Source organism: Cebus imitator, unplaced genomic scaffold (assembly GCF_001604975.1).
Source record: "Cebus imitator isolate Cc_AM_T3 unplaced genomic scaffold, Cebus_imitator-1.0 Scaffold111, whole genome shotgun sequence".
NCBI classification, from domain to species: domain Eukaryota; kingdom Metazoa; phylum Chordata; class Mammalia; order Primates; family Cebidae; genus Cebus; species Cebus imitator.
In genome coordinates, this window is record NW_016107426.1 from 3,449,441 (window position 1) to 3,464,073 (window position 14,633).

Genomic DNA, 14,633 nt, shown 5'->3' on the forward strand with positions numbered 1-14,633 from the left:
AACCGTGAAGTGATTCTAAGACAGAATGTTTCAGTGAGCGTCAAGGGCACATTGAACAGTATGTAGTAGGAAGTCTCCCTCCTACTATACAAAAGAGAATGGAAGGTTTCCCATTGTTTCTTATGTGATGGTGAAAAGGTTACTGCAACAATTGCTGTGTTTTGGGACCCACTGCACACATAGGGTCACCAGCCCAAATGTCAAAAGAACTTCCCTTGAAAGAGAAAAAAGATTTGATGAAGCAGAAACATTTTTTATTTTTCCTTTTTATTGAGACAGAGTCTTACTCTGTCACCCAGGCTGGAGTACAGTGACGGGATCTCGGCTCACTGCAACATCCACCTCCCAGGTTCCAGTGATTCTCCTGCCTCAGCCTCCAGAGTAGCTGGGAATACAGGCATGCGCCACAAAGCCCAGCTAATTTTTGTATTTTTAGTAGAGACAGCATTTCTCCGTGTTGACCAGGCTGATCTCAAACTCCTGACCTCAGGTGATCCGCCCGCCTCAGCCTCCCAAACTGCTGGGATTACAGGCATGAGTCACTGTGCTTGGCCAGAAACATTTTTTCTGTCCCAGGTTTAGATTATGTCTCTTTCCCAGGGCAGGACAAAGGAGCAGCAAGAGAGGCCTAGAGCACAGAATGTAAGAAGCAGCCACCCCGAGGGAGAGGCCTGCTGGAATTGTGCAGCTCTGCCCACTTCCTTGCCCTACCCTAGTCCGGGCCTTAGGCTTCCGTTTACGTGTTATCAAACGCATTTTCCTTTCTGGGGTTTGGATTTGCAGAGCTAGGTCATGGTTATGAGGGCAGGGTTGGAGGAAAATTTGTAGATCCCTTTTTCCACCCAAAAGATGGAGCCATCGCTTAGGGTCATTTTTGCCACGCTGCATCTGGGTCCACATCTCCCAGCTTTGGCATTGAGTACAAGGGGCTCTTCCTAATTGTGGGTTGATGTCCTCCAGGCCACTTGGTGCTAAGTCACCTTCACAAGAAACCAGATGGGTCCTCGGACGAGGGTGATTTGCATTCCATTTGTTGGGGCTTTACATTGGAGAAATAAATCCCAATCTGTCTCCACTGGAAATTATGATAATCTGTATAATAACATTATGATAGTTTCATGTAATAACAAAGTTCTTTGCTGATCAGGTATTGCTGGACTAAATGAGTCCAGATGAGCTCCTTCAGAGCACATGCTTCTCATTACTCTGTGTCCAGGAAGCTGATAACACAGATAGTAGGTGCTCAATAAATCTTTGTTCATTGAACATATGAATGAAGAAACATCCAGTCTCTGGATGAAATTAAGACGCAGTCTATCGGGGCCTAGGTCCTTCACGCACCAGAAAGGGCAGAGCCCTGAACCTGACCTAATGACTTAAAAACCAACCACTGCTATTTCCTTCCTACAGAAACTGGTCGTCTTTCTGACTTGTGCTGACATGCAGTTTTTCATCTTCTGTTTTGTGAGAGGCTGGTTTCTAGCTATCACCTTAGCTCTTGATGCATGACTGGATATTTCACACCTTCCTAGAGCTATCCTTTTCCTCCTACGCCCATGTCCACTAATGGAACCAACCTCTGAGAAACTGTTACCCTGAGCTTATGGTGCTCTTTCTTCTTCTGGTTCCTGGCCTGCAACTATAAACACTGAATTCTGTCTTGAAATAGTTTAAATACATCACATGCCCTAGTGGCTCCTTGGCAAAGACAAATTCAAAAATCCTGGTGCCATCCTTAGCTGCTGCTCGAGTTTGGATGTTTGTCCCTGCAAATCTCATGTTGAAATTTAATCCCCAATGTTGGAGGTAGGGTCTAATGGGAGGTTTTTGAGTCATGGAGACAGATTCTTCATGAAGGGCTTGACGCCATCCTGGTGGTAATGAGAGAATGCCCACTGTATTATTTTCCATGAGAGCTGGTTGTTAAAAAAAAAAACAAAACAATCTGGCGGCTGGGTGCTGTGGCTCATGCCTGTAATCCCAGCACTTTGGGAGGCCAAGGCGGGCGGATCGCAAGGTCAAGAGATCAAGACCATCCTGGCCAACATGGTGAAACCTTGTCTCTACCAAAAACACAAAAATTAGCTGGGCATGGTGGTAGTCCTAGCTACTTGGGAGGCTGAGGCAGGAGATTCGTTTGAACCGGGAGGTGGAGGTTGCAGTGAGCCGAGATCGTGCCTCTGCACTCCAGCCTGGGCAACAGAGCAAGACTCCATCTAAAAAAAAAAAAAAAAAAAAAAAAAAGCCTGGCATCTCTCCTCTCTCTCAACATGTGCTTGCACCTGCCAGCTCCTCTTTGTCTTTCTCCATGAGTGGAAGCAGCCTATAGCAGTCACCAGAAGCAGATGCTGGTGTTACACTTCTTGTACAGTCTGCAGAACCATGAGCCAAATAAACCTCTTTTCTTCATAAATTACCCAGCCCCAGGTATTCCTTTATAGAAATACAAATGGACTGAGACAGGTGCCATCTTGAGACTTCTGCCATCAGCCACACAAGGGTTGCCCAGAGCAGGCACTGCCTGGCGCCCTGCTGCCATCTCCTGGAGACTGGTGATTGTTTCCTGCTCCTTAGACTGTTGGGGCTGTTCTAGACCAGTTCTAACAAGCCCTTGATATCCTCAACACACTGTCAGCCATCATAGTGTGAATGAAATGAGGATTGTTTTATTGTGTGACGTGAGCCTCACAGAAAAATGCACAGAAAAGTAACTACAATCATGCAGGAAATGATCAGAAAATAGAGGAAATGCCTGTCTCCTACCAGCATGCAAAGAAGCTGGAGCCAGTTGGATGAAACGAACCCAAATCACTCATGAGTATATGCACTCAGCATGTGAAGATCACACATGAGTCTTTCACATACATTCAGCATGTGAGAATCTTTTTTTTTTTAAATGGAGTTTCACTCTTGTTCCCCAGGCTGGAGTGCAACGGCATCATCTTGGCTCACCACAACCTCCGCCTCCCAGGTTTAAGCGATTCTCCTGCCCCAGCTTCCGAGTAGCTGGGATTACAGGCATGTGCCACCATACCTGGCTAATTTTGTAATTTTAGTAGAGACGGGATTTCTTCATGTTGGTCAGACTGGTCTCAAACTCCTGATCTCAGATGATCCACCCACCTCGGCCTCCCAAAGTGCTGGGATTACAGGCGTGAGCCACCGCGCCCAGCAAGAATCTTTTAAAGTTTAAAACTGGTGTCATCAGGCACAGGGAGCGACCCTTTTGCACTAATGCTATAGCCATCTTGGAAAACATACCAAATCATCATCTATTTCTTCCTCATTTCCAGTAAATAAATGGCAACATTTCTTTCTAAGGAAACTGAAAAAATCTAAGGGACCATTTGATTCAGCTTGATCCCAAAGTTGTTTTAGTTTGAATCTTAGATGCATGGATTAGTTGAGGTAAAAGCAAAGATAATCATAAATTACATTACAAAAAGAGTTCTGATAAGTTCCCACAAAAGTCAGCATGAAAACAGTAGCAGAGGAAAAGAGAAAACAGCTGAGCCGACATCACACAACAGCTAAATGGAAGGGGGATAAACTGGCGTAGTCAAATAGGCGATTTGACTATAGAAATTAAGAGCTTTAAAAATGTCCAAACCATTAGAATCAATAATTTTACTTTTAAAGATCTATCCTGAAAAAAACAAATTTAAAGCCAAAGATTCCTAAGTAAAAAAAAGTGTGTGGAGTGTGTGTGTGTGTGTGTGTGTGTGTACGTGGTTTCTTTTTTTTTTTTTTTTGAGATGGAGTCTCACTCTGTCACCCAGGCTGGAGTGCAGTGGTGCGGTGTCCATTCACTGCCAACTTCTGCCTCCTAGGTTTCAAGTGATTCTCCTGCCCCAGCCTCCCAAGTAGCTGAGATTACAGGTGCCTGCCACCACGCCCAGCTAATTTTTTGTAGAGACGGGGTTTCACTATGTTGGCCAGGCTGGTCTTGAACTCCTGATCTCATGATCTGCCCGCCTTGGCCTCCCAAAGTGCTGGGATTACAGGCATGAACCACCGCACTCAGCGGTAGTTTTTTATATGATGGTGATCAATTTCGAATAAAGTAAATGCCCAACAATAAGAAAATGGTTAAATGAATTATGGTATAGACATGGAATAGAGTAATAGGTAGTCATTGTAAGTGGTGGGTTTTTTTTGTTTGTTTGGTTCATTTGTTTGTTTGAGATGGAGTCTTGCTCTGTGGCCAAGCTGGAGTGCAGTGGCACAATCTTGGCTCACTACAACCTCTGTCTCTCAGGTTCAAGTGATTCTCCTGCCTCAGCCTCCTAAGTAGCTGGGACTACAGGCGATTGCCACCACGACCAGCTAATTTTTGTATTTTTAGTAGAGACGGGGTTTCACCATGTTGGCCAAATTGGTCTCGACTTCTTGACCTTGTGATCCGCCTGTCTCGGCCTCCCAACGTTTTGGGATTACAGGCGTGAGCCACTGCGCCCATCCTGTAGTTGTGTTTTTAAGTGTACTTAATGACATGGGAAAATATTCAAGTTAAAATGATAGGTGAAACAATTTTAAAAGCTGTATAGGCAGTATGATCAAAATTATATTAAAATATTATTTTACATAGAAGAAAAGATACAAATGCACCAAAACATTAACACTGTTTATCTCTGCATGATGAGATTGTGAATGATTTCTTTTTTGAGGCAGGGTTTCATTCTGTGGCCCAGGCTGGAGTGCAGTGGTGTGATCAAAGCTCACTCCTAGGCTTACGCAGTCATCCTGGCTTCATAGTTGGGATTACAGGTGTGTGCCACCACACCACACTTTATTCAGTATTTTTAAAGATTATATAAAAGAAAAGCATAGCTTCCACATACAGTTCAGATGAGTGAAAGGGAGCATGAGGCTGATGGAAAGTTGGTCCTGGCTTTGAGGATCATCTTGCTGAATGACCAGAGCTTGTTTTACATCTGGAAGAGTCATGTTCCCCCTGTTGGAGAGAACCTGGAGTCCCGGCCACACCTTCCCAGCTTCTGTCATTAAGATTCTGTGTGAGTGTGTGAGCAACTGGAAGTAAATGTGAAAACAGTCCTCCTAGCTACCTTCTCTGCTCCCTCACCACACACTTCACCTCCCTCACCCTGGTCCTCATCCCAGAAAACCAATATTGATCTTCCCTTTGGAGGGGCCCCTCTGCTTCCTTTTTTTTTTAACCAGTTTTTTTCTCTGAAGCAGTATCAAGCATTAGAACAAATCTACCCACACACAATAATGACCTCTAAATATTTGAAGAACATGTTGGTCTCCATGAGAGGATTTCTTTGCTTCAGGCTAAACCAAACCAGGTCCTTGTGTGATATTTCCCAAGCCTCTCACTATCCTGCCAGCCCTCCTTGGAGGTCACTCCTAGGATTGTCAAGAGTCACTTAACAGGCAATGCCTGGAGTCAACACTGGCCCTGCGTTCTGTCCAGAAAGACATACTGGCCATTCTGCTGAATCTGCAAAGAGTGTTCAAGGGGCATTTGTGTCCTCAGCTGCCCATGCAGCGTCTCAGCCTGCAGTGTTGGACTCAAGCCCAGAGCTGTGTTAAATGAGTAGCTGCTATATCAGGACTCCCCTCTGCTGCTTGAGCGCTGGCTGGGGCACTAGGTTACTGGCGCTAATCATGCTCAGCCAGCTAGGAGACTCAGATCAGTGCCCATCTGTGTTGTCACCTGCAGGACTCTGGCAGCGAGGTCTGGAGAAGGAAGAGAAGGGGCAAAGAACCCTACATGGTCTTGCTGGTCATTTCCCATCCTGTTCCTGCCACAGGAACTCCCTCCTTCCACCTCCACTCCCCATGACAGGCAGAAACATCTCTCATTGTTTCTTCTTTCCTCCAAGAATCTTCCCCCCAAATCTTGGCATCTCCCGTAGCATATCTGTACCTTTGCTATATCTGTGGGCCTTGTTCTCCCTGGAGGACTCCTTTTGGAAAAGTGAATCCCCCCGATATTAGAGAATTTTATCAAATTGCTGAGTATCCCCCCTTCCCTCTCATAGACCCCATGGCACGCTCAGCTCACAGCACAGGACATTTCCTCTGCTGCCAGACCCACTGCACTCTAAGGCTGATCATGCCCACCTCAACCCCTCAGCTGTCTTCTCTTTGCTGCTATTACCATGTTCCAAGCAAACTTTGGAGCACCTCCCCCACAGCAGCATGGACTTTGGCAGATTTTCTGGGGACCAGCGACATCCTAACTTACTGTTTGCTTTTCCAAGGCTGATGTTTGCAGGGTTTTTTTTGGAACGAAAGCAGAAATCATCCTGTATCCTTATGCAATTCTTTCGGCAGGCTCCAACAGATAAATAAAGCCCACGAACCTCCATGGGTCTGCCTTTCCCAGCAGAGCACCTGGGTTTGTCCTGCAGCCTCCAGCCACCTGCACACCTGCCAGGACCTCTCTGGGGCAGCCATGAAGTCCCTCGTCCTGCTCCTTTGTCTTGCTCAGCTCTGGGGCTGCCACTCAGCCCCACAAGGCCAAGTACTGCAGTACAGACAACTGAACTGCGATGATCCAGAAACAGAGGAAGCAGCTCTGGCAGCTGTAGACTATATCAATCAAAACCTTCCTTCGGGATACAAACACACCTTGAACCAGATTGATAAAGTAACCGTGTGGCCTCGGGTAAGTGGACCTTCTGTGTATGAGCTGAAATAATTTGTACATGGAGCTCAACCAGGTGCCTCAAAAGATCAGCATCTCCCAGTGCAAGTGAAACCACAGAGGAGTAAATTCTCAGCTTTCTTCCCAGGAGTGAGGGAAGGGGCAGGCAGAGGGCAAGGGGAGAGACATTCTGTATGGAAGTCGTGGGTCTCAGAAGGGAGCTGGGTGGGGTGTGGGGTGGTGTGCAGAAGAAAAAAATGTTTCAAATGGTAGTTTGCAGATCACAGGTGTAAAGTGCAACTTGCTGGAAAATTAGGACCCAAGAGACCAGCTCTGAGTTGCCAAGTTACCATTGGCTGAAAATCACTTATCTGTCTTTGGTTTGGTTTCTCTCTGACGAAGACTGAGAATGAATGAAACTAGCATCTGGCAGATGCCTACTATATGCCAGGCCCTTTCACATAGCTTACCTCATTTACTCCTTCCCAGTCCCTGCCTCCCAGTGCTCTGTGGTACGTATGCTGTTCTCGTCTTACACAAGAGGAAACTAAAGCTCTGTTGTATTGTTGTTGTTTTTTTTGCCCAAGATCTTATAATTATTAAATATTGAGGCTGGGATTTGATTCCAGATCTGTGTTCCTTCTTCTACACAAACTGCCTCCCAAAGAGAGTTACCCACATCCCAAACAGAAGTCTTGGCACAAACAGGATTCACCTCCTCGCACGCTAGACAGGAAACTCACACAGCCTGAAGCCAGTGACAAGAAAAATCAAGCTGGAAATATGCCTTTGGGGTCAGTGAAGAGATCTGGAGATGTGGGAAGAAGCTGTCGGTCTACTGCCTATTTTGAAATTAGATTTTATTTCTGATTAAGGATATTTCTTTCTGCAAATATGTATTACAAGCCTTCCTTGGACAAGAACCAGAGATATTAGGTTGAATCATATAAAACTGCCATTTTTCTATATCAAAAGCAACCAAATATTGGCCATTTTAATGGTTCAACCCAATACAACGGTGAAAAAGGCATAATACGTGCCCACGAGAGTTTACAATCTTAAATTTACAACCTTAAATAAGGTCAACAGGAAGCCTGTACTGACTGAGGACTGCCATGCATCTCACAAAGAGACAGTATTTGAGATCAGGATTGCTCTGGATGGATTTTAAGAGTGCTGTAGCCATATTAAAGAACAATGGTAATTAGGAGGAAACGCTGATCAACTCAGGGGAAATGAACACGTAACACGAACATCTGAGGGAAAAGGTGATCATGAATGGGCATTGTGATTTTCATTAAAGGCAGAGCTTCAGGGTTGGGTTCCTTGAGAAACCCAGGTGTACCCGATTCCTGTTCACCAGTGCTGGGAATGCTTTCAGGCCGTCACTCTGTGCACACCTGGACATCATAAAATGCAGAGCTTCTCTCAGGGAAGGAGATTCTGAGGCTTCAGGTACCAGTGATCCAGGCAGAACCAACATGAGTGGCAAGCAGAGCTGGGCTGAGGGGAGAAAAGGCATTCTTGCACCTTCTGGATTTTTCAGGCTTCAACGACAGGATACAGAAACAGGTGAACCGACAAGAACATCTCCAAAGATTGATGGACGCTCCCTCGTGTCTACACTAGTGCCATCCGGTATCCTCAGAGGGAGACTTGCTCTTCCCCATTATCGCCAGCAGGGGACAGGAGAGAGCAGCCTCGTTGCGTGCCGGCATCGGCGGCACAAGCCAAGAGAAAGGAAAAGCCAAGGACAACAGCAACAAAAACCTCTAGAGGGAGAAGAAAATGGAGGAAGGAAGGAAAGTAAATAATGAAAAGGAAGAAAGAAGGAGAGGCAGGGATAGAGAAGGTTTCTAAAAAGACAGTAAGATATTACCCTACTCCACCTTATTTTCTAGCTTGTCTGAGAAAAATCCAAACCTGGATTTTCCAAAGCACTGTTTGAAGAGTGAAATCTTAAGAATCATAAATAAAGGCCGGGCGCGGTGGCTCATGCCTGTAATCCTCGTACTTTGGGAGGCCGAGGCGGGAGGGTCACCTGAGGTCGGGAATTCAAGACCAGCCTGACTAACATGGAGAAACTCGGTCTCTACTTAAAAAAAAAAAAAAGCCGGGCATGGTAGCGCGCGCCTGTAATCCCAGCTACTCGGGAGGCTGAGGCAGGAAAATCGCTCGAACCCGGGAGGCCGAAGTTGACCCCTCCGCCTTGCGAGCATCATCTGGTGCTTGCCTAATCAACAAAGACCAGATAAGCCCTGGTCATTGTCCTGCCCACAGGCCGCTTCAGAGCTAGACCGAGTTGCAGACTGACAGAAAGAATGAGCTTTCGCTCACCTCTCCAAAAGGGTGGTGCGCTCAAGCCCAAAGAGGGCGCACAGCATGGCCCGCACCACAGATCAGCGGACTGAGCTGCTCACGGCTTCACTCTTTGTCTCCACAGCGGCCCTTCGGAGAGGTGTTTGAGATGGAAATAGACACCCTGGAGACCACCTGCCATGCGCTGGACCCCACCCCTGTGGCAAACTGTAGCGTGAGACAGCTGATGGAGCATGTGAGTACCCTTCTTAGGGAGGCTGTGGGTGGCCCTTTGGCCAGTTCCACGGATTCACCCAGCTTCTCAGCTCACTTCCTTGGCTAGCCTGGGTGCAGTCTCTAAAATTGCCATTTGTGCCCGGGAGCAGTGGCTCGTGCCTCGGCACTCAGGGAGGCCGAGGCAGGTGGATCACCTGAGGTCAGGAGTTCGAGACCAGCCTGGCCAGCATGGTGAAACCCCGTCTTTACTAAAAATACAAAAATTAGCTAGGCGTGATGGTGGGCACCTGTAAATCCCAGCTATTCGAGAGGCTGAGGCAGGAGAATCGCTTGAACCCGGTAGGTGGAGGTTGCAGTGAGCTGAGATCATGCCATTGCACTCCAGCCTAGGCAACAAGAGCGAATCTCCATCTCAAATAATAATAATAATAATAAATAAATAAAATTGCCATTTGATGCCACCTGCCGTGGGGCTGATTTTTACAAGCGTTTAACTTTATTGTTGTATTCCTGAAAGCAGAGAGTGCCATGATTCAGGATCTCCCAGCGAAGGCGATTTTGACAGCCGTGCCTGGAGGGAGCCTTCCCGGGAGAGAAGGGGAAGGCCAGCCATCCTCACGAGGGTTTCTTTCTCCAGGCTGTCGAAGGAGAGTGTGACTTCCGGTTGTTGAAACTAAATGGCCAGTTTTCCGTGGTCTATGCAAAATGTGATTCCAGTCCAGGTAGAGATGACTATTCTTATTCTTATTTTTTCCTTGTAGAGAAAGTGGGGAAGGGATCAGAATGATTTTCAACTTAAGCAGTTCTAGTCACTTTGTCGGTGAGGAAAGGGGAAGTCAAATTTCCTGGGCTCTGGGATTTTAAAACTGCGTTTTAAGAAGCTACTCTTGTGGTGTGGTAGCTCACATCTGTAATCCCAGCACTTTGGGAGGCCAAGGCCTGTGGATCACCTGAGGTCGGAGTTCGAGACCAGCCTGGCCAACATGCTGAAACCCCCATCTCTACTAAAAATACAAAAATTAGCTGGGCGTGGTGGTGCTCGCCTGTAATCCCAGCTACTAGGGAGGCTGAGGCAGGAGAATCGCTTGAACCCGGGAGGCAGAGGTGGCAGTGAGCTGGCATTGCGCCATTGCACTCTAGCCCGGGGGACTGAGTGAGACCCTGTCTCAAAAAAATGAAAAGAAGTTATTTTTATTAGAGGTGAAAATTGCCCCGAGATGATAAGGGCTCCTGCAGAAATGTCAGCATGGCACGAGCCGCTTGAAGGTTTAGTGAGAAGTAGAGAAAGTGCCTGAAGCCACGTGGGGCATGCCTCAGCCCTTGCTGCTGCCGCAGAGCTGGGGCGCAGCCACGGAGAATGGCTGCCCACATCTGAGTTTCCGCTCTCCGAGCAGACTCGGCCGAGGACGTGCGCAAGGTGTGCCAAGACTGCCCCCTGCTGGCCCCGCTGAACGACACCAGGGCAGTGCACGCCGCGGATGCTGCCCTGGCCGCTTTCAACGCTCAAAACAACGGCTCCGTTTTTCAGCTGGAGGAAATTTCCCGGGTTCAGTTTGTGGTAAAGACAGATTCTTTTGACAGGTTGGGCAGTTCGGTGGCACTTCGGGAATGTACTGTACGTGGTGGAGCGGGAAGGAGGGAAGAACAGTTGCAGGGGCAATAATGAGAAAGCAAGGAGGGGGGAGGTGTTGCTTGGAAGGGAAGAATACGTCCTAAGGGGTATGAGGTCCCCGAGTGTCATCAGGACCCTAACACCTCAGCGCGTCCCCCATACTGAGCCACTCTAACGTCCAGCAGCCACCGCTACAGGTAGGCACATCCCCACTCCCTCAGTTCCAGCTGAAGCCAAAGCTCCACATCATTGGGTAGAGGTTCCCACGTCCATCGGCCAGAAGCACTCACTGTAAATTCACTGGAGTCCATTATCACACATCTCAGCTGAACATCTGCCACAGATTCGTAATTAATACTCATAAAGGCATGAGTCTACTTGTGCTGACAAGCTTATAATGGCAAGATCCTAAAATGCCTTTCGAGTCACTGGAGAAGACATCTCATTGTACTGTGGTGGTTTAGCATGTTTGAATGTGACAGAATTAGAAATGTATTCTAGATATCGGCTACGGCATACTCAGAAATACACTAGTATAGATGGCAATTCTATTAATCAGAATATGTGATTCTCAGAACATCCCCATCCCAGACTACACCAAATAACAGATATTTTATTGTGTCCATGTGCTCCAACTACTATACCAAAGCAAAGCTCAAGTGATATCTTCCATGCTTCCACCTAAATCTTTTCATTTGACCCTGCTCTATGAAACAGGTGGAAGAGGAATTGCTGTCTTCACTTTCCCACCCTATCTTGGAGTAACCTGAATCTTGGGTCTCCAGTGCAGCCCAAGAGTGAGGGCTGGGGGGAGGCAGGGTTCCCAGTCCTATCAGTCTAAGGCTGGCCCTCTGATTCCTGTTTCCTATCTGCAAACTCACCTCCACGTTGATTGACAGGTAAGGGATACCTGCCCCTCCCGCAAAGCTCTATCTCTAAAGTATAAGCAGTTCAGAACACAATCCCATAGCAGCTGCCCTATGTAAGCCATTCAGGGATATGTCTCCTGGACCCACAGCTGGTCTGCACGAATGGTGCTCCCTAAAGGAGGCTACTTCCTGCTCCCCTTGTCTGCCCTTTTCATTCTAAGTCATGTTTCCTCAAGAGCATTTTCATGTACTCCTCTCAGCCTCTCCCACCTTCTACCTATGTGGAGTTTACAATGTCTGCACCTGACTGTGTTGCTAAGGAGGCCACAGAGGCAGCCAAGTGCAAACTGCTGGCACAAAAGGTGAGTGGGCCAGGACCTTGTGGTGTTACCTCTCGAGGCAAAACTGGTTGTGGAACAGAACACCCTTGGGTAGTTTGTATCTTGGGGCTGCAGACAGAGGATGACAGTGCAAATGCCCACTCCCTGTGGATTGTGGCAGGCCTTCCGTTAGGGTGTCACCTCGCCCCTTTAAGAGCTGTCTCCAAATCATCTCACTCACTGGAAGCCCATGGAGTTAGGAGAAAGACAGAGACTATTTGCTTATGAAGCCAAGTTATACCCAGTGCTCGGAGTGTGAAGTGCACATTTTCCAGACATATAACTCTGATATAAAAACTTTCAAGTCCTTGAGCTGGTAATGTACACGTCTAGGATTTTAGTCTAAAGAAATCATTGGTGATGTTTGACAGAATATATCTATTAAAATGATTTATTATAGATCTAAAGAGACCAAAAGAAGACAGATCTGTATGTCCAACAGGAAGGTGTCATTGAATTAAACATGCACATAAATAAATAGAAAATTGTGCAGATGCTAAGAATTGTGTTTTCAAAGAATAATGAATGATATGAGAAAATGCTATTATGGCAAGTGAAAACCACAGGATCATATAGTTACAATGATCTCGATTTTTAAATCATATTTAATAGTATTTTAAAATAAGAAAGAAGTGCATCAATGTCAACAGTCATTCTCACAGGTCACCACCAGAAAGGGATTATGGGTAATCTCTCTCACTTTCAAAGTGTTTCTGTATTTCCATATTATATACAGTATTATATGCCTTCCATAAGCAGAAACTGTAACTTTAAGAAAAATGGTTTTTAAAACTAATTTAAGGGTTTGTTTGTTTGTTTGTTTGTTTGCCTTGATATATTGGAATGTCAATGAAGCTGGAGGGGGAATCCACTTTTTAAATCAATTAAAATTACTCCTCTCCCTCTGTGGGCAGCAATATGGCTTCTGTAAGGCGACACTCACTGAGAAGCTTAACAGAGAAGAGGTTGCAGTGACCTGCACGGTGTTCCAATCACAGGTAACAGCTCCATGAATATTCTTGCCTGGGCCTTCAGAATACAATGACCCCTTCACATTTATGCAGTGCAGTAGAGATTATAGGACATTTGCTCTCCTGTGCTTCTGAACCTCACAGTATGAAACAACACTGTATAATTCCACATACCTGTGGAATCACCAACAGAGGGAAGGATATTTTAGCTATTCCTTTCCCTCCCATCAACTAGTGACTACAGGGCAGAACTGTCTTACTGTGTAGTTGACAAGGCCATCTTTTCATCTGTGGGAGGTGGGAGTGGTTTTCTGAGTTGCAGAGACCTGGTGGCCAGATCTACCTGGCAGCTCCCTGTCGCTGCCGCTTCAGCTGACAAAGAGGGTGGCAGTGCTGGCAAGGGTAAGCCATAGATGGGATGCTTTTACTCACGGGACATGTAAGTCCACCATCACCAAGACAATCCTGGTGAGACTGGGGCCACCTCCTCCTCGTAACCTTGATGACAATCCCTTGTACCTAGCTAGGTTCTTTCTTGCCAGACACTTTGCAAATAAAAAATTGTATAATGTGAGGAAATTGGGTATGAGTGCCACCTGGACCTGTGAGTGGTCTTGCCTGGGAGGAGAAAGCAAACTAACCGAAGGAAATGGTCCTCTTTCCAGCCTGCGGCCCCACAGCCCCAGCCAGAAGGTGCTGATGTGGCAGGGCTCGCCCCTGCGGTGGACCAAGATGTACTTGCATCCCCTCCATCTGGCGCAGATGCTCACGCTCATCATAGCCCACCTTTTATATTGGGAAATCCCCTAGGATTCCCGTTGCACCTGATGCATTACGACCTTCGCCACCTCTTTGTGGGTGGAGGTTTAAGGATGACAGCCTTAGGAGAAGCGCGGAAAACACGCGCAGTTGGTGCTGCTGCTGGGCCAGCGGTTCCTCTGTGTCCAGGGAGGATCAGACACTTCAAGGTCTAGGATAGACATGGCAGCGAGGAGGAGGTCTGGCACAGAAGATGGAGCCACCATGTTGTCCGAGCCTGGGCATGGGTGCGGGCCTTATCTGCTGGCCACACAAGTGTCACATGTGATCTACATTAATATCAAGTCTTGGATCCCTACTTCCCGTCATCACAGGACAGAAGCAGAGGGGGTGGTGGCTGTGTTTGACAGAAGGCATTAGGTTGACAACTTGTCATGATTTTGACGGTAAGCCACCATTATTGTGTTCTCTGCCTCTGGTTGACCTGACAGAAACCACTAGAACTGTGACTTTGAAAGATGCTCTTGCTAAGCTTATATGTACCTGTTAATAAAAGCGCCTGAAAGACCTTCCTTAATAAAGAAGGTTCTAAGCTGAATGTGGTCATGCTTATTGCTGACTTCATCCCAATTCCGCTCACATGCATAGTCTATTATTCCAACAACCACACAGTGTCCTTAATCAAAATCAAAGTGCAAATAGAGTCAAAGTCAACAGAGAACAAAAATTTGCTGTATTTTTTACAGGAAAAAATGAGATTAGGATCTTCCTACAACCCATAAGATATGACTATTTCTTTTCCTGTTTTCTTGTCTTTTCTTTATTTATTTATGTTTTTTAGTCTTGCTCTGTCGCCAGGCTGGAGTGCGGTGGCATGATCTTGGCTCACTG

At 46.7% G+C, this 14,633-nt stretch overlaps 1 protein-coding gene across 1 annotated transcript; it reads left to right on the plus strand.

Annotated features, from left to right (window-relative positions):
* Positions 1-6,214: 6,214 nt before the first annotated feature.
* AHSG (alpha 2-HS glycoprotein) lies at positions 6,215-14,340 on the plus strand. Its single transcript, XM_017538425.2, has 7 exons — positions 6,215-6,637; positions 9,060-9,170; positions 9,789-9,873; positions 10,546-10,709; positions 11,893-11,994; positions 12,927-13,010; positions 13,649-14,340. Exons 1-7 carry the CDS (start codon positions 6,425-6,427, stop codon positions 13,955-13,957), a joined length of 1,068 nt encoding a protein of 355 aa, XP_017393914.1. The 5' UTR covers positions 6,215-6,424; the 3' UTR covers positions 13,958-14,340.
* The last annotated feature ends 293 nt before the right edge of the window (positions 14,341-14,633 follow it).